General features: G+C 38.3%; 2 protein-coding genes across 3 annotated transcripts; both read left to right on the top strand.

Moving 5' to 3' along the window:
- The first annotated feature begins 1,502 nt into the window (after positions 1-1,502).
- LOC128505245 (zinc finger protein 567-like) lies at positions 1,503-5,202 on the top strand. Of its 2 annotated transcripts, XM_053475555.1 has the most exons (3): positions 1,503-1,624; positions 2,890-3,016; positions 3,693-5,202. In XM_053475555.1, exons 2-3 carry the CDS (start codon positions 2,896-2,898, stop codon positions 4,871-4,873), a joined length of 1,302 nt encoding a protein of 433 aa, XP_053331530.1. In that variant the 5' UTR covers positions 1,503-1,624; positions 2,890-2,895; the 3' UTR covers positions 4,874-5,202. The 2 variants fall into 2 exon arrangements, with proteins under 2 accessions (XP_053331530.1, XP_053331529.1); XM_053475554.1 differs by lacking the exon at positions 1,503-1,624 and having other exon boundaries at positions 2,847-3,016.
- Positions 5,203-16,998: 11,796 nt separating this feature from the next.
- LOC128504323 (butyrophilin-like protein 9) lies at positions 16,999-23,053 on the top strand. Its single transcript, XM_053474357.1, has 8 exons — positions 16,999-17,107; positions 17,789-17,859; positions 18,044-18,379; positions 18,928-19,203; positions 19,719-19,850; positions 20,317-20,337; positions 20,494-20,514; positions 22,485-23,053. Exons 1-8 carry the CDS (start codon positions 17,040-17,042, stop codon positions 23,051-23,053), a joined length of 1,494 nt encoding a protein of 497 aa, XP_053330332.1. The 5' UTR covers positions 16,999-17,039.

The raw sequence follows: 23,053 nt of genomic DNA, 5'->3' as shown, positions 1-23,053 counted from the left end.
ACTCTCTATCTTCCGGGAAGAAACGGAAGCCAATAAATGCAGAAATACCGATCAGTTTTGCTCTAACTGGGTACACAAAAGGCTAACTGTTCAACTTAGATGTTGAGATCTGGTCTAAGAAAGCGTCCTTTTAATTTCTACTCAATTTGTCCATGGTCGTCTGCTCACATCTTGTATGTTTTTCACTTTTCATCCAAGGATGCTTGATATGCCGTTCCTTATGTGCTTATTATGATCTGTTTTTAAATATTGTGCATTCTTGGGTGAGATTAATAGATTTTCACATAAAGCAATATATTAGCAATATATTAGTTATACTAATTAGTTATACTACAAATGGTTTCCTTTTGAAATGATGAGTACTCCTTATACCGCTGACGTAAGGATTAGATTATACTTCCCATATCTCCCAAGTATCCCGTTTTCCATGAGACAGTATCGATTTTTGGTCCCTGTCCCTCCGAGCAGGCAGTGGGGATCATGGGCCAGTTGGGGAGGTCTTCTGATCTCCACCAGATGGACCAATGGGTCATGAAATAGATTTTTTTAGACCTCAATAACAGCATCCACATGGCTTCCTGGCGAAGTACTGAAACTTGGATTGAAAGGCTAGGTGATCATCTTGGCCAAGGGTTGACCAACAAAATTGAATGACCAGCTCGGCGAACAGACTGATCAGATATCGTCCAGAGACTCCTGGAAACCAACTCATTTTGAATCGGGCTGAATAGAATTCAGTAATTTGTTTCACAATCTCTGTCTCTGGACAGACCCGGATTGGCCATGTGGCCCACCAGGAAAACGCTCCAGAGTCAGATTGGCTTCTGCAGCGTGTGGCCAGCCGTTGGATGTGACCATAAAAACTAAGCATGCGTTCTCGAGTATCCATCCGTCGCTGCACCCACGCCATCAGCCGGCTGCTGGCCTTAAAGTGCCAGGGCCGCCTCGTGATCACCAACCAGGCTCTGGCTACCCCTTAAAACCAGCTATGTGGCAAGCTCAATAAAAAAAAGGCATACAGTACTCTTCTTAAATATTTTTGACAGTACCATTCTCCGCAAAAAAATGTAATTACGTTAAATCGATAATAACATATGTTTTGTTTAAGGGACGTGGCCAAGAGATCCAAAAGCTATCTACACGTAAGTAAAGCATACTGCATTCCTTCTTTGGGGTTACCATGGTAACTACTGCAGAGCCAAGAGATTGAAGAACCTAAGGAACATGCCAATTTCCAAGATTAAGAAAATACATAATATATGTTCGTTTTCACATGAAACATTAGAGTATGCGGCGTTAAGAAAACATTGAGAGTCGACGCAACAGTCTTTTGCAACACCACATAAACAGAAACCCGGAAGCAAAATGCAAAAGGTTACAGCCAAACCAAGCCTCCATTTAAACTCTCCCCCCCCCTGTTTACAATGAGCGCAGTGTGGCATCCTGGGAGTTGTAGTTTAGGTGGCTTCAAACCCTTATTAAGTGAAAGGGGGATGGAGACTACAAATTCCAGAATTCCCTGTCCAAATCCCAGATTAAATAGCTCCGGTCTCAAAGCGAATCTCTTCGGTGGTTTCGGATCTGAAGATTATTCATTGATGATTACGAAGATAAAATACACAAGGTAGGAGCCGTTGTTATCGTACGGATGTCCTGAATGCTATTGGTTAAGAATAAAATGTTTATGTTTAAAATGCCATATTGAAACGTATAGACCTTTGTATTTTTAGAGGTCTGTTGTTATGTTTCCTTTAAGTGATTACAATGTAAATAAACTACTAGATCGTGAGCTTGCAAGCCGAGCCCTCTGTACCTAATGTATCGGTTCGTCGTAGTCCGTCAGTTTTTGTTTTTTCAAACGTTTTGACTGTAGGGACTGTAAGAAGCGCTGCCGAAATTGTTGACGCTATATAAATATAAATAATAGTACTAATAATAACTTTAATTCAAGATATCAACAAATATTGGTTTATTCTCAGCAGCATTTTGATTTATTTTTTTTCGGTACCTATTAAATTTTTTTTTAAGTTTTTAAATAATGGAATGTTTTTTTGTGATTTTTTTTTTTTTTGGTTGATATTTAAAAGCAAGTATAAAGGAAAGTATATATGTTTTTTACAATTTGTAATTGTAGAGAACCGACAAATTATGCCTTTTTCTTTGAAAAATAATTTTTTCAAAAAACTTCTGAAAATATTGTGATTTGTGCATACATATTTTGTGTTGCTTGGACTGCTTTTTATTTTACTTAAAGAGTGGTATATAAGTGAAATAGCCTCCCAGCAGAAGTGGTAGAGGTAATATCGAGATGGAAACATGCATGGCATATGGCTAATAATAATAATCTTTTATTTATATAGTGCCACATGTACCAATGTACGTAGCACTTAATACAATGTATCAATTTAAAGGGTCTGACAAAACTAAAACGGACAGACTAAGACAAAGCCTGTTTTTGTCTTTGGGGATTATTTACTAACAAGGGAGTTTGAAGGAGAATGTAATATCTCAACTTCCTGATAGCAATATGCGTTATTAAGGGCAGCCACCATATAAGATGGTCTGAGCTGGCCCTGTATAATGCATGAGTAATATTGGAAAGCTCTTAAAACCCTCTTCATTGATCTGTCTGTGCATTATAAAGGGCCAGCTCGGCCCTTCTAATCAACCGTTTTTCCTAGTGTAAAACTCTTAATCAGTCCATGGTCTCGCCTTGTGCCTATCCCCTGCATGTTTTAATTCCCTTACTGTATTAGCCTCGACCACTTCTGATGGAAGGCTGTTCCACTTATCTGCCAGCCCCTCAGTAAAGTCAAGCTTCCTTACATCACACCTAAGCCTCTGACCCTCATGTCATGGAGTTGATTAACTCAGAGCTTTGTTTTATAGAGGGCGATGAAGTTCGAGGACGTTGCAGTGTATTTCTCCGAAGAAGAGTGGAAGTATTTAGATGATGCCCAAAAGGCCCTGTACAAGGACGTGATGATGGATATTTACCAGACTCTGGTGTCCCTGGGTAAGATATTGCTCCACCATTTGTAGAATATCCATTTGCCACTTCAAGATGGTTGGCATGAACTCCTTGTCGAAGGAAACACTCGGAGAAAAGTAGCTTTTGCAGGACTATGTTATTTATGGGTCCATCCTTCAACCAACACAGAATATATATATATGGCATCCCCCAAAAGAGGAGAGAGAAAGAACCCCCAAGATAAGAGCAAAGCGCATTTCGGGGGTTCTCTGTCTCTCTTTTGGTGAATGGATGGATCAATAAATTACTTGTTTATGCAAAAAAGCCACTTTCCTTCAATGAGATGATCAAACACAACCTATGTGTGGTCTTTGTATGTTTATTTAGTATACTTGGCTTAAAAAAAGTAGAATTTGGTGATGCACCTTAAAAGTTAGCCTCTGATAGAAAGAAGGCTGTCTGGCGACAGGTTATCATAAAGAAAAAAACAATGATTCTATCAAAAATAGTAATTCTAAAGTTCATGCTGGTGTACTGATAAAGCATGTTTGGGGTTATGTCTATCCAAATTAATTTTAACATAACTCGGGCCTCGATAAAACCAGCTCTATATAGACTCAATTTGCGTGTCCAGCTGTTTTTTGGCCACACCTGGTTGTTGGTTTGAAAGCCATTTCTTGTAGCTGTAGATACATTATAAATTCTATATTTCTTCCACCAGGGTGGATGGAGAAGAAATATAGTTCTCCGGTAGAAAACTGTAACCTACACGAAGAGACTAAAAACCACGTGCTGAGGAATCTCCTGGGGTATGATGTGGGACCTTTTACTTCCATCCGTATATATAATGTTCGGAAGCCTAAACGGATGATCGCTTCCAACAAGAAGACTGATCTAGAGCACTTCGACATGGATCAATACTTCAGATCTTCACAGAGTGGCGATGGCTGCAACTCCAAACCAGAGTTTGATACGGGCTGTGCATATAATCTGCGAAAAACAAAAGAGATCTCAACCTCTAGTAATACGTATGATCTAGAGCCCAGGAAAATTGAGGAGCATCTCAAGTATTTTGAAAGTAGCGAGAGCTGCAACTCGGAACCGGAGTATGGTTCTCGGCAGCGCATTCGGAAAAAAAATAAGTGTCGAATCAAAAAAATGAAATTAAGTAGCCAAAGTGTTCCAAAGGAAACTTTTTTGAAAACAAAAGAAGATCTTACGTGTTCTGAATGTGGAAAAACGTACATTAAGAAATCATTTTTGGTTAAACACCAAATAAAGCATGCGGAAAAGCCACTTCATGAATGCTCTGAATGTGGGAAGTGCTTTTCACAAAAATTCCATCTTCTCCGACACAAGCGGTGTCATGCGGTAAAGAAGCCTTTTTCTTGTGAGTACTGTGAGAAATGCTTCTCAGATAGCTCAACGTTATTGAAGCACCAGAGGATCCACTCTGGAACCAAACCTTTTGAATGTTTAGAATGTGGAAAATGCTTTACAATCAGCACGTACCTTATCGTCCACCAGAGAACCCACACTGGTGAAAAACCATATAAGTGTTCAGAATGTGGGAAAAGTTTCAGCCAAAGCTCTTCGTTGATCATACACCAGAGGGTCCACACTGGAGAAAAGCCATATGCCTGTACAGTTTGCCGGAAAACATTCAACCACCATTCACATCTTGTAACTCATCGACGGATCCACACGGGGGAAAGGCCCTTCTCGTGCCCTGATTGCAACAGGAAATTCAACCATAGCTCTCATTTGGTTTGCCACAGGAGGACTCATACGGGCGAGAAGCCATATGCTTGCACCGAATGTGAAAGGGCCTATGCTCAAAGACAACAGCTTGTTAGACATCTGAGGGCTCATGCAGAAGAAGGCCTTGTTCCGCCTAAGTGATTATCCCTCTAGACTAAAGCTGCACAACCACTGAATTCACAAACTACGTTATTATTGACATTTTAGGGAAGGAGAACACTGAAGAAGAGGATAGTTTCTCTACAGTACATTTGTCCATAGCCTGGGATTTTGTAAGGCTACCTTAGACTGTACTGGGAAGGTATGAAAACCAGAGTTGGGATCCACTGTTGCAATGTCCCAATTTATTTATTTTTGTTACACGTCGAATCTAAAAAAAAAAATGGGAAAGTTAAACTTGTTGTAATAATAAAAAGAAACGTTATTCATTCTGTTACCAAAAGTAGAAAATATATTAAAATTTCTGAAAAGCAGACTCTTGTCTAAATTATTCAAGAAAGAGGAGTGTGAACTAAAAGTTGTGTTCTTGCTGTTTTATAATAGTCAAAAAGCCTGATTTCACGTAGGATCTGATTTCCAAATGCTCGGAAAAATACCCCTCGTCTTATAATCGGGCCTCAAATAGAGGTCTGTCTACAAAACTAAGATCCAGATCCCCCACAGCGCTGCAGGATCCTCCTCTCTGGCAGTCGGTGGACATCCGTGCGACATGCGCAGACAACCTCCGCTGCTACCCGGATCTTCCGCTGGGGCTTCTACGACGGAGCGCCGGCATCATGTGACCTTCAGGTGCTCGGTCATAGAAGCCCTGGATGAAGGGCCGGGCAGAAGCGGAGGTTGTCCACGCACATCATGCAGACCTTCACCGGCTGCCCCACTAGACACTAGGGAGTCTGAAGCACTGTGGACAAGTCTGGGGATGCAGTGGTAAGTCAGGGGGGCAGAGTGGCATATAGGAGGGTATAAGGCATAGCTGGGGCAGAGTGGCAAACTCAGGGGGCATATGTGCATAACTGGATCATAGTGTTTATTAAATAAAAAAAAAATAGTTTACATGTGAATTAATATTTACCAGTAAAACTTTTTTCTTACAGGGTAGTCTCATATTCAGGCTTTTTCTTTGTTTACTAAAAGTCTTATAATCGACTAAATACGGTATAAATTATATAAACAATAATGAAATTGAATCCAAGCCTAAAAACAAAGCAGTGTCCGTGAAAATAAGTAGAGCGATTGCCAACAAAGATAATACACTCGTAATACACTTGTGCGATACAGTCTCTCAGTAAGCGCAGTGCCCCCAACTTCTGCTATCTTATATACTGTTTGACTTGGGTAAAAGTTGGCATTGCCCCTCGGCATGACCGTGGACATGTCACTCTATTTTGTTCGCTACAAATCTTGAACGGGGTCCTTACTGTATCTGTTAGTACGTAAAAAAAATAAATAACTACGCAAATATAGTTAACCGCTGTACAAAAAAAGGTTGTAACAAACAAGCGAATAAATGTTAGTATGTAAGCGTGTATGTTAGCGCCACTTTAAAGGGAAAATTGTCACAGTCCCTATTGTCTCTGATCACACTTCTCACGCTTAAAGCCATGATTCATTTTTGTATCTTTTTCAATATGATAGTTATTTTCTTGAGCGTTATGGGTAGGAAGAACCATATTTTGGTAAAGCTCTTCAGAAACAAACAGTGTCTTGTTATCGCAAACATTGAAACGCTTGCTAACATGTTCCAGGTCGTCCATCCTGACAATCGTCAAGGTACTTGAGCCACAATCCAAATACATTCTTAGGGTGCAGGGTTGATTACCAAAATTGATCCCACCATGTTCCTGAAATTTTATGGCACAGATGATGTCATATTGATTGTTGCTCGTCGATTGTCTTCTGTCTTCATTGGATTTTGTGCACACACCGATCCCTAGCAGGTTAGCGGATGACTGAATCTCTGCCGTGAAAATTTCTTGTTTGAATTCCTTGTCATGTATGTAAGCATATATACTATTGCTAGACCGAGAGTCTTGATTGTTCGGTGAAGATATGTTAACATTTTCAGTGCATTGTATATATCTTGTCACATTGTCATCGATCCTGAAAATAACTTTGTCGGGGTCTCGGATCAGAGTTACTGAAGAAGAAAAGGAAAAAAACGTAAAACTAGTAAATATGCATCCCAAGTACCCCGCTGCCCCGTGTTGCTGCCCCACTGTCCTGATTTTGTGGCTTTACAGATAAAGTGGGCGAGTGACCCCGCCTCCTGCCATCCCCACTTCCACATCCAGTCCCACCTACTCTCCGCCCATAGCCACACCCCAACACCGGTGTCCCAATTTGGCTGAATCGGAAACATTTTCTTTATTCTGGTTAGCAGGTTCTTTCTGTTAAAGACAACCAAAATGTATTTAAATAATAAATAATGTCGATAAATGAAGCCCCACCCCTTCCTCCTCCCAACATGTTCCTGCTATCCACTGTGAAGGAAGAATGACTTACCTCTATTAGCTTTTAGACATCGTATAATAATATCTGGGGAAGAAAATATTAAAATTAGCACTGAGGATCTACATTCTGTGTTATCCTTTGAAGGAGTCGGGGCCAAGTAGATTTTCGAGGCTGTATAGTCTTGAGCTGCCACCTTCACGGTCTTCTATGATTTAATAATATCTAGTCAATGGTATACCACAGAATAAATCCCTGCTTGCAAACTAGTGACTTATTTAGAATATCTTTTTTTTCTATCTTTTAGAAAGTTCTCAGGTATGACGTTCAGCATAAGCAATGTTGGACTTTGTATTTAATTTCACTAAGAATGCATATTTTCAGATGCCATACACTGTCGTCCTTACCTGTGTCTCCTGAAATGTTTTCTGAAATACAAAAGAAATATTGACACGTTTTAGAAAAAAAAATGTTCTAAGAAGGGCAGTAGAACCAGAAGTTAACATACGACTGAAATGTAAAAGTGATTAAACCAACCTTCCCAGTCTAATCTAGGAGATGAGTTGAAGAACTTTGAACATACATTTTGGGTAAAGCAAAGGGACAACCACCACCACAGCCCAACCAACCACACTTAGAGGTCATTGGTGGCTCCCTTAACCCCTTAAGGACAATAGGGGTTTTTACTCGTAGTATATTGTGGGACAATGGCTATTTTAACATTTTTCGGTGTTCCTGTTTAGCTGTGATTTTCTTCTTTCTCATTTTGTGCTCCCACACATATTATATATTGTTTTTTTCAGGACAAACAGGGCTTTCTTTAGATACCATTAATTTTATCATATCATCTAATTTACTATAAAAAAAATGATAAAATATGGGGATTTTTTGTTAAAAAATTACTTTTTCTCACTTTTTAAACAAAAAACTTTTACTCATCTGCAAAAACAAATGAAAAAACCTGCTAAATAGATGCTACTATTTGTCCTGAGTTTAGAAATACCCAATGTTTTTATGTTTTTTTGCTTTTTTCTGCACGTTATGGGGCAATAAGTACAGGTAGCGTTTTGCTATTTCAAAACCTTTTTTTCCAAATCTGGTAATTCTTCCCCCCATGTGCCATTTCGGGTATCTTTGAAGCCGGCCAATGCAATTTACCCCATCAAGTCATATATTTTTAAAAACTAGACACCCCAAGGTATTTCACATGCTGGTAATTTAACCCTTTCCATGCACTAATTTTACCACCAGCCTTTGTGAAACTTTATGGTAGTAAATTTTTTTGTATTTTTTTCACACACGTTGTACTTCAGGTATAAATTTATCGCTCCTGGTGTATGTCCGTGTCAAACAACACCCCAATATGTGTTCAGTAACATCTCCTGAGCGCAGTGATACCCCACATGCATGGGTTTGTTGGGTTATTTGGGAGGTAAAAGGCCGCCTTTGTGAGGTGTGTATTTTTTGGCCATTTAGACATCTGATCCTACTGCCCCCATGTCCCATATTTGGGACACCTTTGAACCCGGCCAATTCAATTTATCCCATCCACTCATGCATTTTTTAATACGAGACACCCTATGGGCATTTGTAATGCCAATATTTTAACTCTTTCCATGCTGGAATTTTTGTAAAGATAAAGAATTTTAGGACTTGCTTATTAATTTTTTTTTTTTTTTTTTTGGTGACAGTGGGGATTTTTATATGTTACCATATTATTTTTATTTTTTTTAAACATTTTTTTAAAAATTTTTTTTTAAAATTTTTTTTTAATTTTTTTTACTAATCACTCATTAGTGAGCTGGGCTCCATTGACCTTGCATGGTTGGATGCAGTACCTGCATTCAACCTGCAGGAGGAGCTCGAGAGTTCACAAGAGGGTCTGGATAGACCCTCTATGAACTCATTTCTATTGTTGATGCCATCCTGTGAATGACGGCAACGTCATTCACAGGATGGCACTTGTGGTTGCTCTTCGGAGCAATCGCAAGGTGATCGGGGTAGGGGGGTAGTGTTACTGACATGCCTCGATATCGAGGCATGTCAGTAACACCATTTATGCTTAGGAAGCGATTCATATCGCTTCCTAAGCTGTTTTAGCCGGGCGCCGCCGCGATCTTTCATGATCGGTGCGGCGGCGGCCATTTTTCTTCCGGGGAGGGCTGCCAAGGGCTGCCCTCCCCGGATCCACGGTCAGCCTCACTTGGGAGGCTTCCGTGGATGCTGCAAAGCCGCCGATGCAGCTATTTAACGGCAGCCCGTACATGTACGGGCATTGTCGTTAACCCGTTGCACGGCAACCCCGTACATGTACGTGGATTGTCGTTAAGGGGTTAAGAAATAAAATATTCAAGCAATAAAATTCAAGCTTCAGGATAAAATGTCAATATATTGCCTCCTATGGCGGTATCATTGAGACCCCCCTTGGTATTGTAGAGTATATGTTATTTTCTATGGATTGGGGTATGTGGAAGACCCACCCTTAGCACCTACGTCACGCTTCTCTTAGGAGTGCTATTTGCCTTACTACTAATACATAGTGGTTCTATTGTCCTATCGACTGGTTACCTAACGGAAGAATTAAAGGGGACCGTCTACCCTATAATATACATATAGTCATAACATGGAGCTACTGCAATTGACTTTGGCCATGAAGCGCTGATAGACAGCCAATTCTGGTGACCCTCACAGTTCTATACCTTGTTTAACTTTATCTTCCTCAGGATTACATCTGTTGATCATCTTTTTTACTGATAGGTCTAGAGGAGAAGCCACTTAAAAACTAAGATGATGGATATAGCCTTATCAAAGCTCCATCTGGCCATGCTAAAGAATTACTCTTCAAGAAAACCCCAATCTATTTCACCCCATATTTCTATTGCAACACTTACTCGATTTGTCTCGAACCTTTTCTGTGAAGAAAATGAAATAATATGTAGGTTAAAAAACAAACTCTCACTAAATTAACTGCTAAATAGAAAGGGTCAACCTATATACTTTTACTAGAATTACTATAAAACGATTGCTATTGTCTTCTGTGCATTCATTCAGATATATCCCAGTAAGCGTGTTGTGGGGTATGTACATGGGTTTCAGTATTTTTCTATGTCATTAGATTGCAAGGCTTACCCAACATGTCTTGACGGCATTCTGAAGAAACAAACAAATAAAATAAATTAAATAAGATGAACGTATGAAACATAACTTGTCCTAATGATGGACCTCATATACACAGTTTATACATTTATATTATATGTGAATTTCGTCAAAACGTCTAACTTGTTCTCATTCTGTGGCCTTTAGGTACCTAGGAGAGTTTTTAGGATATCTAGGCACTTTCTAAATAAATAATCCATCATTTTGATTGCATTGTACGGACACTCCAAGATGGCGTCCACGTGGTTGTACGTTGGTACAGATTGGGAATAAATTTAAATTAAGCTTGTATTTACGATGCAACATGCCAGAAAATTACTTACTTGAACTGCTTCGATATGTTCCTAAAACAAGAGAGAAAAATAATTATTACATAGCAGGTTCATTGTGAGGGGTTTAATTTATATAAAAAAATATACATTCTAATGTCTACATATAATTCTCATACTACCAAATGCCCAAACCCTTCCTAAAAATTATGCTTATTTTACATAAATTGTATTTAACCATTTATGGTAAAATTTGACCCAATGTCCTATGACTTTCTTAATATGGATTTATATTTTTCTAAAAATAAAGACATAAAATATACAATTCTGCCCTCTTCAATTTCCCTTATATATTAAATATTAAGGGAAAACTGTGTGAAATGTCAATAATGCTTGAAATAAATATTCAATATACGTTTTTATCGCCTTCTAAAGAAAATCTAAAATAACAGTTAATACACTTATATACTCACTACATTCAATAGCAAGGTTTTCTGAAAAAAGTAAAAATGACAATTAGATGTGATCATATTTTTACAAATATCAGTTTACACAAGATGTCCCTTTAAATTATTGTTTGACTGTAAACCCAGCCCCCTCTCCACCTGCCCCTAATAAATTTAACAGCATATGAAATGTATTGGGAGTTTTATAGTTTTTAGGGTGAGAAGGGATTATTTTAGATCTGTTTCGACGTCTGCTTGAAAGTGAACACCCGGTAACAACGAATGATCATAACTGGTTACTTCCCAAGGTAGGTGTCCAGGAGCTCTCCTCCTACTGGAGAAATGGCTTATGAAGGGGTGGGGCTAGCCTTTGGTGGGTGGGGAGTGGGCCAAACAAAGCCCACGTACTTAGAAAAAGAATAGACTGACCTGAGAAACCAGGGCTTCCCCTGGAGACTCCTGGTCAAACACGGAGAGTTCCCAGGTATGTTGGTGACATATAGTTTGTAACGTACATTAAATTATCCAAAGACTTACCTAATATGCATTGATACTTTCCTAAAATTAAAACAAAAATACATATCATACAGATATTAATTATTTTGATTAGATTTTTCCAAAACTAGGCAGATTCTGGACAAGTAAAATAATGTACACCAGTCCGACAGAATATAATTATATATATATATATATATATATATATATACACACACATGTCTGTGTGCATAGTAAATATAATCAAGATTGGAAAATGGAAAAATTATTTTACATATGGAGCTGACATGGGGAGATAAGCAAGGTGGAGTACTAGGATGGGTTCTAGGGATATGGGTTCCATGGAGATGAGAAATATCAGCAACAGAGACCACATTTCCCCATGTTCCCCACCATTTAGTAACATGTAAAAGCACGTGCATGGTGGGTGTGTACACAAGCTTTTCAAAATATATTGTACGAGTTACCCATCCCACCATCTCACTGCAACGCTTTACAGTCATTATCATAATCATTAGATTCAAACTCACCACATCTTCTTTTCGTTCTGTAATTCTGTGCACAACATAAAATACAGATGAACGCAAGTGGAACTGAAATCTCCGCGCAAATGGTTGGCAGACGATATCTCCAACAGCTGTCTAGAAGCTTGTATAGATTATCTAAGAGAAGAGGAAAAAATATATTGGGAGCAATTCCTTTTTATATTGTGGTTTTTCATGGTCACGCAGAGCTGCCCCACTTATGGTGGTACTGGGTAACATGGGAGAGTTGGGGAGATCCTCTGACACGTGAGATGGCCAAATGGGAAAGGTAACTGAGTGTTCCTACCGTAGTCTGGCTTCTAACTAGACATCTGGGCCCATATCTATCATGATCGCACAATGGTGTTCCAATCCTGAAATGTGAGTGGTATGATTGAGTGTGTCACCATATAGAGAGTGGGGTATATGGTTACATACGCTTTCAAAACCTAAGACTTGCCTTCTTAGAGACCTTAAAGATCACAACCTTACTTGGGAAGAGAGGTATTGAGAGAAAGAATGTATGAGAATACATAGAACGTAAAATAATCAAGAATTTATAGGAACCAGTGGCTGCCTTGGTCGATGACCACATCACACCATCGATCAAATAAAATACATCAATTAAAAAATATCTGTATAAAATGCCAGACTTTACTAAAACTTTCTGAACTCATTGTAGTTATCCTGTATGGTCCACTAACCCGAGATGAGGATTCTTGGACTTTTTTCGCCATTGCTATTTTTGATGCTACAGGAAATGGAGACACTTGATAGGACTGCCACTGAAGACTTCACTGTAAAAAGTCCTGATGAATTTTTGGTCTTTTGTTCGGATAAGGAGGTCAATGTTTTTCCTTCGCTGTCCTCCCACGTAATGTTAGGTTCAGGATACCACCCTTCAGACTCACACTCAGCAGTAATTCCTTCAATGAAATCATCAATTCGGATTATAGGGTCAGTGCCCAAAGCTGAAATAAGATGGAAAACCTGGATAAATATTAGGTTGGAGTCTCTGAATATCAAACACAATGAAATTCATTTGAATCTGGACTGAGGGTGACATGTAATGAAATATAGTGAAATGGACTTTCCGCCGAAACTAAACTAGACACAGAGCACAAAAAATATGGTGGTAACATGTGCACCATGGGAGCAGCCATCTTAACTTCCTGTTCTTAGTATTCACATATGTTTTTGTCCCCATTTGGTGACACACTTCCTTCCAGCAGGCTACATGTAAGCCTGGATCCCTACCTAGTGCTTAACGGATGAACCATATGTACCTGTAGCCTAAAGCTTGTGGTCCCAGCCCAGCCTGCAACTTGTTCCTTCAATCGTGAGATCAGGGGCATAACTAGAAGCCACAGGGCCCTGGTGTGAAAATAGCCCTGGTGCCTCCAACTTCACCAAGCAACATGTCTCACGGTGCCACCTTTGCCCCAAGCAGCTTATCAGTGCAACAGCTTGCAACATACACCCTGGCACATATGTGTAAACACACTTATATGCATTTACACATGCTAACACGCATACACATGCTAACACATACTCATCATCACTAACACATACGTACACATTCATTATAACACACACACTCCCTCTCACACCACTTATGTATATACATTCATGCTCAAACACATATCCAGACATACACATACATGCTCACAAACAAACACATTTAATCTCACACACATCTTTGCTAGCACACAAACATATCCATGCCCGTACATACAAGCACTTTTACAAAGATTCATGTTAATACATTCATGCTCTCATACACTTATACATAAACATTCATGCTTACATACATTTATACATTTGGGCTCACATGCACTGACATTCATGCTCACATGCACTTATACATAGACATTTATGCTCACATACACGTTAATGCTCATATACAAGTCCTTGTGAGCTCATCTCCAGCTTCAGTGCTGCTTGACTTAGGTCTCATGGTTCAGAAAATGCTTTAGTCTAACCACATAGACATAGACTACACATACAAAACTTACTTACCCGACAATGTCGACTGAGGCAAAGAAGAGAGAAACAGTATCAGCAAGACATGGTGTGCGAGAGAGAACCTTAAGTGAAGAAGCCAAAAACATACTACAATAAGACTAAAGATATCTTCATTAGAAATACCTTTAAAACGATCACAAAAGTAAGAAAAAAACAAAAAACTCCTTAAGCCATAAGTATTAAAAACACTACCGTATAGGTACTATGTAAGGGATGGATGTGGCCCTCTAGAACATAAATTTTTGTTTTTGTTTTTAATAAATACTACCACTTACAATTAATAATTAATGCTTGTCTATGGTTTCAAATAAAAGGCCTATTGGTTCTGTATAAGAATGTATAAGTTGTGTGGGTACATTAAACACGGGAAAGGGGAATCCTAATTAAACCTGCAAATGGTAAAAATGGCAAAATAGCTCCGAAACGAAAATGAAAAGAATAAGGAGGGCCAAATTCCCGTTCGTCTTTTTTTCCTCCCTTGATGACGCGTATTTTCTAGGAGCTCAGAATGTTTGCTGGTATGAGGGTATCACAGGGTTCTACAGCCCTACAATAATGTGTTTATAAATAGCATGAAATGTGTCTCTAAATTAAATGTTTTTAAAATAAATATTACAATATATTACCATTTTTTTAAAAAAATGCTTAGTTGCATATATATTTTTCAACAGGTTATAAAGTAACATTATTAGTAGTATTATTATAATTATTAATATTTATATTATTATATATTATATAAGACCACACCTATCTGTTTCGTTTTAGTTCAGTTTAGTTTTAGATCTGATCAGGTCGTTATCCCCAGCTCCGTATCGTACCTCTCAAGGATCCCCTAGCAGATCACTATGGCAGAAAGAAGAAAGGGAGGAAGAAGGGGTGGATCTACTGAGTATAATCTGCACATGGGTTTTTCCAGCAGGCAGGGGGAGGAAATGTATCATTTAACCCCTTTTTAACACATGTACATACACAATATGCAAAGAAATCCCTTTCCTGATTATTGTTTAATTAACACTGTTACAGTATTACAAGAAAACACATACCTCATGTCCCAGTATATCGTCATAGTGAAGAACGTTACAATGTCACACACTTCTTTACACTTTCGTTTTACTGTAAGCCGCGCCCCCCGGCCGAGGAAATCATTTACTTAACCAATGGCGTTTCAATGGTATTTAACCCTGTGAAGTCCTTCCTGAAGTAAGTTGTAAATTCATAAGTTCTATAAACCGCTTGAATTTAAGCAGGTTATTCATTCCAAAGAACCTTATATACTATCCCATAGCAGCATGTAGAGTTGTTACTCACGGCCGAGGTGGTAACCCTACATACTTCAGCGTCTACAGGCGTCTCTGAACTCACAAATATTAATGTTGAGCCCCTACGTGTCTCAGGCTTACAGCCATGCGCAGATATCCAGGGCAGTTGGCAAGTATGGCATATACATTTTCCACCCCTCAGGCACTTAGCTAGTTAATCCCAAACTCCACTGCAGACCAGTTTGTGAAGCTGGTGAAGTATGTGAAGTTTAGCGATCCTGTCTTACAACTGCTCTTAAAATAACAGCACTCTCGATATAGCAGTCGGCATGAAAATGTTTTTTGCTTTAAATAGCTGTGTCTTGGAACATGTCGTTGTGCATGTGCCGGCTAAGTTATGGCCCTCTCAGTCCCCCCTTTGTCTACCCCTTTCTAGAGTGATCTGTTTCCGATTCTCTTTCTTTCTCTTTATCTCTCCCCCTTTCTCTCTGTTTTCATTACTTTCCCTTCCTTGCATTTTTCCAACATCTATGGTCTCCAAAGATCAATAATAATAATAATAATAATAATAATAATAATAATAAAATAAGTGTGGAGCTTGAAAACCTTCGAAATGATTCCTGTTGACCTAAACATTTTCCTTTATGGCCAATTTCCTGCAAGAATGAAAGTGAATTTTTTACTTTCAACTTCAGTCTGATGTCAAGACCACGTTGAATCTTTGTTAATATTCAAATGGATCGCTTGTTAATGCGCTTCTAGTTGGGAAAAAGGAGAGGCGAGCCTTGCATCTTGTCGTTACCAGAAAAACTAAGAAGAGTTGAAAAGCAAGTCTTCTGGAGAAGATGAAATATGGTGAGCACTTAACATCCTCTCTGAGTTTTTTGTGCATTCTAGCTAGCTATTATATACCGAATGCTTGGTAAAAAAAAACCTTTAATTTCACAGTCTATGACTCATTTTTAATGCATGTACATAAAATAATAAATTAAAAGATAATACCCTTGACTTCCGGGTGTGGACCCGGTCAAGATGGCCACTTGTTACTGAGGCTCTCCCCTGGCTTAAATTATAATCCCCGGCCATCCACGGTGGCTCGTGGTTTTAGGTCAGTGGAACCATCGGAAGAGTCTAGGGGCCGTGGCAGTCTCTTTTGAGTTGTTTCTTAGAGACTGCTTGGGGTAACTTCGTTGAGGATAACGTGGTCGGGTCATCTATCCACTCGATTTGTTTGCAGGGCTTTCTGTAATTACACACCTAAGGGTGTAACTGTGTGGTTAATGCATTTCCCTGCCTCCAATTAGTTTACTGTTTGTAAACTAATCCCAGCTAGCACTTACCAAGCGATGCAGCTGAACATTTTTGATAGGCCTGATTTCTACGGATTCGTGTCCTAAATGCCACAGATTTATTTCACAATTTTTGGATTTGTCCACCCAAACAGGTATTTTGGAAGCATATTCATGCTTTCCAAGTGTGCCTAAATATCCAGGACTACCAGATAAGTCGGGAGGCTGCATTTTTTGGCATTCTCTAGGGGACGTATGTGTGGGGTCCTACTCTGTTCGCTGCATATTGTTCGTTTTGATTTGTCTTTGTTGTAAAATGTAATACAAATATTTTTTTTAAAAAAATAATACCCTTTTAATGTTACTTTCTCAGACGCTGTCTAAAAACACGTCCAAATGCCCGTCCTGTTAGAAGGCTCTCAAGATTTAAGTGTTGAGTTTGACAAGATGGATTTGTGGCGGAGGTGCGTATACTACTACCCATACTCAATAACTGGCAAAATTAGTTGTTCCATAAGGGGAGAAACATAGAGGAAATAGGGACAGGAGAATTTGGGTATAACCTCTCTAAATAGTTACACAGGGAGGTTAGCGTCTAACTCATAGGAAGAGTCACATTAAAACATTTTACTCCTAAAGTCCACTGGGTCTCCATGTCCACTTGTATGGGAAACACTGCTAATTTTCCTCTCTTCCATAACCTGGATGAAGTATTGGGGCCAAGGAAACACTTTGGGCATCTCCTTCTGCATGCACTTCCTTGCTAACATAGAAAGACCCTTATGTTAATACCTCGTTTCAGCTCAGTGCCCTAGGTATTCATTTATACGGTAGGATCCTATATGGAGGATTAACATCCGGACTAATGGGTGCAGCCCCTAAGAGAGTAAACCAGTGTTTCCAAGTAAAATGGCCTTGTTCCACTGAAATAATGGGACTGGGAAGCCAAATACAATGCAAATACGCTGCTCAATGAAATATATATATATATATATATATATATATATATATATATGTATTTTGTTATAATAAAACCATGTAGTCAAGGACAGCCAAATATAACAATGGGTTTTCCACGCCCAACATTATGGATATTCTTCAAACTACTTCTGAATTGTGATTCATGTTTTTCTTCTTTCTTGAAGGCTTTCTGCAAAGGTGCTACATGTTCTGATCCTCCTGTTCCTCTTTCCTTTCGCCCAGCAGATATTGTCAGGTAATCAAGTATTTACACGGAAAATCACATCACTCATGTAAAGAATCATTATTTTGTCTCGTCTTGGATTGAGAAGCCATGTGCCTATCCTATACGTTTTTTAATCCTCTAGCTTTTCTACATAGAGGTCGTATAAGTAGCAAACTGCATGATACTGACCATTTTTTTTATCTTATACCCGCAGAAACACTTAATGTATATTATTTGAAATCGCCAGTCATCGTTACTGTTGGTTCTGTTGCTGAGCTGACTTTCCACTTCTCCCCTGTAATCGGCACTGAGCATATGACGATACGGATTTACAAATCTTCCTCTACATTGCCTCTGCTTCTATATAGCCAGGGGAAAGTGTCGACAGAAACAGAACAAAATAGAACAACTTTCGCAGTGGAGAGTCTAAAATCTGGAAAAATTTTGCTACAAATCCATAAGGTTATCCCTTCTGATGAAGGCATTTATCAATGCCAAGTCCAGTCTGGCAGCCGAACGGCAACTATTTCACTGGAAGTCTTGGTGACAGGTCAGTTTGTAACATACTTAATCCATCAGTATTTGTGAACAACCTAATTCATGTAATAATTTGACGGTACCTTAGAGGTTTCCTTGGTCTTCTCCACCTCTATTCAAGCCTGTAATAAGACCACCCAACAACCAGAGAACATATGGTTATGAAGAGTAAAAAAAGGGAACTACATTCGCTGCCTAACAGTAATCTATAATGTTTACTATATTAGGCCGCTTTTTTAGCTTTCACTATGTAGACTGCAAGGACTTATCCGGTGCCAAGCTGACCGAAAGCCACCTTGTTCTCTGTCTTTTGGCCAAAGCCTATAACATCCAGAAGGAAACCAAAAAAAAAAAGTTGTGAGGGTTCTCCCAAAGAGAACATCATCTATGGTTTCCTACACCCCATATTCTCACATTAATAATCACTTTTAGTAAAAATGTTGACAATGTAGGTCTGTGTCTAGTAGTTATGTTCCTTTTGCGTTCCTCACTTTTTCTTAAAAATCCCACTTTTCAGACCTGTAGCTAATAAATATATATATTTTTCATCTTTTTTTTCAGCTTTCGGTACTGACCCTATGATCCGATTGATTGATTATTCCAATGAAGGGATTACTGCTGTATGCGAGTCTAAAGAATGGTATCCTGAGCCAAAAATGATGTGGAAGGACAGCAAAGGAAAAGCTTTGATGGAGTCAGATACTCAAAAAACCACCTCTCCGTTGGGATTGTTTACAGTAAAGTCTTGGATAGAAATCAATTCTAGTTTATCTGTTTCCTGCTATGTCAAAACTCACCTACTGAACGAAGGAAAACAGCTAACAATTTACGTCTCAGGTTAGTCCGCCATATACAAATAGTAGTAATCCAAGCAATTCTTCTTCCTAGTCTTCTACATCTTCTTCTTCTTCTCTACCAATTTACGCAGAGCACTTCATCAGCAAGGAGAAAATTAGAATAGTTTGGTGTGGACAAATAATAGAGACATGAAAAACTGGGTCATACCATAACATCTTTATTATAAAGGTTATTTTTGTCCTTCTGTAGATCTTTGTATTTATAACATGCCATATCTTGGTGATGTCCACCAGGAAGCTACTAGGACCTGGGGAATGGGTGGTGTTTAGTCCAACATCAGCACCCACAAACATCCATCACAGCCTTATTGTAGATGTAGAGAGAGAGGCCTGTCACCGCAGTTGACTCTTACCATTACCCACTGTGACTTTGGTTAATATTGTGTCACAGCCTTTGAGACGTTTCTTCAAATATCCTTTTTGATCTACTGGATACCACATAAAAACATTAAGAATTATTTTGAATATAATTTTTCCCCCCCTTTTATTTCTTAGATAATATGTATAACAGAGTAAACAGATGTGGGGTCTCTGTGTTTATCGGGATTGCTGCAGGGATCCTATGTTTGCTTCTCGTTGTCGGATGGTTTTCATTCCAACAATTTATTGTAAAACAACAACTAGAAGGTAAGTCTGGATTAATGAAACATTATTGCATCCTAACAAAATAATATTAACACCCCAAACACATACACACAATAAACATAACACACTCATTTTATTTCTACATTTAATTCAGTGATCTTAGAGCCATTGTCTGCACAGAGTAGCTCTATTTACCCCCCAATAAGTTATCATTTTCCATTGTGTTGCTACCTGTCCCAGAAATCTCAGGACAGTCCCTAATATACCATACACACCATTCTAAGCCGCACACACAACACTCTATGCCATGTACACAACTCTCAGCCACACACCGCACTCTTTGCACCCATAATACGCTTATATTGACTACGGTGGTGCAGCTTGGTTCGCTGCATTGGGTTTGGCATCCTCACAATCTGACTGATCTCTGAAAAATATTCTTACTTGAGTAAAATAATGAAATGTCTGTTTAATAATGTGTTGTTTTTTGGTTTTTTTTTTTTTTTAGATAAACGTTTCAGGGAATTAGGTAAGTATGTGGTGTGACAAATGATAAAATGATCCCAACTGTAAAGTTTAATATTCTTAGAACCCCTGTAATGGATAGATTTTTCACACTCTTAACCTAATAAGATCCTTCTGTTTTGTTATTAATGACGTTAATTAGTATTTTTTTTTTTTTTAGAGGATGCAATAAGAGAATTGGGTAAGTATTGCAATATCTTCATTGAGAAAAAAAGGAGGTTATATTTAGTAGAAGGGAACCTATAGAAGATACTGTAGGTGACCTTGGCTGACAGTAAAAAAAATCCCTGAAATGGTTATTCCCAAAGTTATTGTTTTTTGAGTCTTGTCTAAACTGAGTCATGTCTAAATACCAGTTTAATAACCCAGTTTTCGTTTTTGTAGAAATGAAAAAGAAAACTTTAGGTAAGCAATATATCATTGATCATTCTAAGCGCATACTTGGCTTTGTCAATGTGTATTTGGGATGTTATTAAGTGTGTCCCTTACGAAAAATTACTGCAGTTTTTTGGACATTTTTGGCAGTATTACTGCACATTTACTGCACTTTTACTGCAGTATTAGGCTAGGTTTCCACTTGGGTTTTTGTCCTGCGTTTTTTTCTTGATGAAAAACGCCAGGAAACAACGCCAAGAAAACTGCCACTGCATTTACCTGCGTTTTGGCGTTTTTTCTGGAGTTTTTTCTGGCGTTTTAGCCTTCCTTACAGTTGTACTTCAAAGTACTGCAGCTTTATTGCATTTGTGCTTCCATACAAAAATAACTGCAGTACAGTGAAGTACAAATGCAGTTAAACTGCAGTAAATGTGCAGTAAAAGTGCAGTATTGCAGTTTTTTCATGTCCAAAAAACTGCAGTATTACTTCAGAAAAACTGCAGTATTTTTTTGTGAGGGGTGCATTGCTAAAAACAAAATAAGAATCTTAAGGATACTCAGTTTTGGTTACAGTTGAATTCTTCTCAAATATTTGATTTTACTCTAAGCCAAAGAGTGTTGCCTGATTTGAAGAACCTCTGGGGCTCCTAGGCACACGTATGCATTAACACACGCATACAAACATGCATATGTTCAGACATGCATACTGTACTAAAGCCTCGTGTTGTGTTTCTTTTTACCTATTTTCATATCAATAAAAAGGCATACGTGCACACGTTGGAATAAAAATATATAACTGTTTATTTTGTGTATGAGATGATTTGAATGATATTTTATAGAATTTTAGCTACATAAACTCATAAGATATTGTATTAATTATTAATAATGTACGTTATTAAATTATTATTATTTTTTTTTTAGATATGCTTAAAAAGTGTCTCAGAGCTACCAAAAGTAAGTGAAGCTTGAAATATAAGTATGTAAAAATATGTAACTTTTAAAAAATATCGATTTGTAGAACATCAAGTTCACATGATAAAGAAAAACACAAGATTTTTAAGAAATGGGTCTTCCAAGCATATATTTATTTGAGAGCCAATCCCTTTTTCCTCCTCTGATGCCCCTCTTTTTAGGAGCTTAAACCAGTCACTGAGGGCGTAGTAGGTAAGTGGGATAGCCTCTCTGTAGAGGCTCATACAGTAATGGAGTTTAATGGAGTAGGCATGTGGCTCCTAAAGATGAGACCAACAACTAAGTCAAAGTCTTTTTATTAGGACAGACTGGATGTGCTGAATGTGTCCTATCTGCTGTCAAATTCACTTTCAATAATAAAATATACCAAGCAAATATTCCAGATATAAATCAAAGAAAGTAATTCAACAGGACCCATGGCGAAAGTTAACATATATCAGTGAGATAATCAAATATAGGATTACTGTCTTACTATTCTGTAGTTTGTTCACTTTCAGTTGCAGTTAGCTACTCTTGACACCAGGGGGCGCTGATTAGATATGACCATAGATAAGATATTTAATAATAAATACTATTATTATTATTTTATATTATGAGTAATAATTCATCTTTACATAATTTTCTTTGGGACAACAGACGATATGAACATAGAATGTGAATAATAATGCATCTTTACATACACTTTTGGGACGTTAGAAGTTTCTTCAGGTTGAAAGAAGTTAGACATTTTGCCCTGTTTCTAGGAATTACAGTATTATCTCATAAGCATTTCCTTAAAGCTCTTTATATGTTTTGTTATATCAGTGGACATGGCCTTAGACCCAGAAACTGCTCACCCCCGGATCAATGTGAAAGAAGGTGGCCAAAATGCCAAGTACATGCAAAACGCAGAAGGAGCAAGGTGTGAAACTTGTGTTCAAGCACGAGAAAAATGTACAACGTGTATGTCCAGGATTCAAAAGCCGCATGACAATAACTCCAAAAGATTCCGGAATAATTTATTCGTTCTTGGAAAGACTGAAATCACAGGAGGCGTTCACTGTTTTGAATTCTGGATCGATAACGAATGCGGTATTATTGGCGTTTGCAAACCATCAGTGCAGAGAAACGAGAGAATAGATTTAATTAACGGTAAGAACGTTGAAGGTATACGTGCAGCGCAGCTTTATTTGCATTTCAATTTTCACGACAGATCACCTCATTTAAGAATGTACTTGGATTGCGATTCCGGAAACATGATAATAATTGATACCATGGTAACAAAGGACAGCCTAACGTTCATTGCTGAAGAAATCAAGCTTCAAGATGAAGGAATGTTATTTTTTGTAGGGTTTACCGGATACAATGAATTTAGTTTTCTTCAAAATGACTGA

The sequence above is a fragment of the Spea bombifrons genome, chromosome 9, assembly GCF_027358695.1.
Source record: "Spea bombifrons isolate aSpeBom1 chromosome 9, aSpeBom1.2.pri, whole genome shotgun sequence".
Taxonomy (NCBI): Eukaryota; Metazoa; Chordata; class Amphibia; order Anura; family Pelobatidae; genus Spea; species Spea bombifrons.
This window is presented reverse-complemented; position numbering and strand designations above follow the sequence as displayed.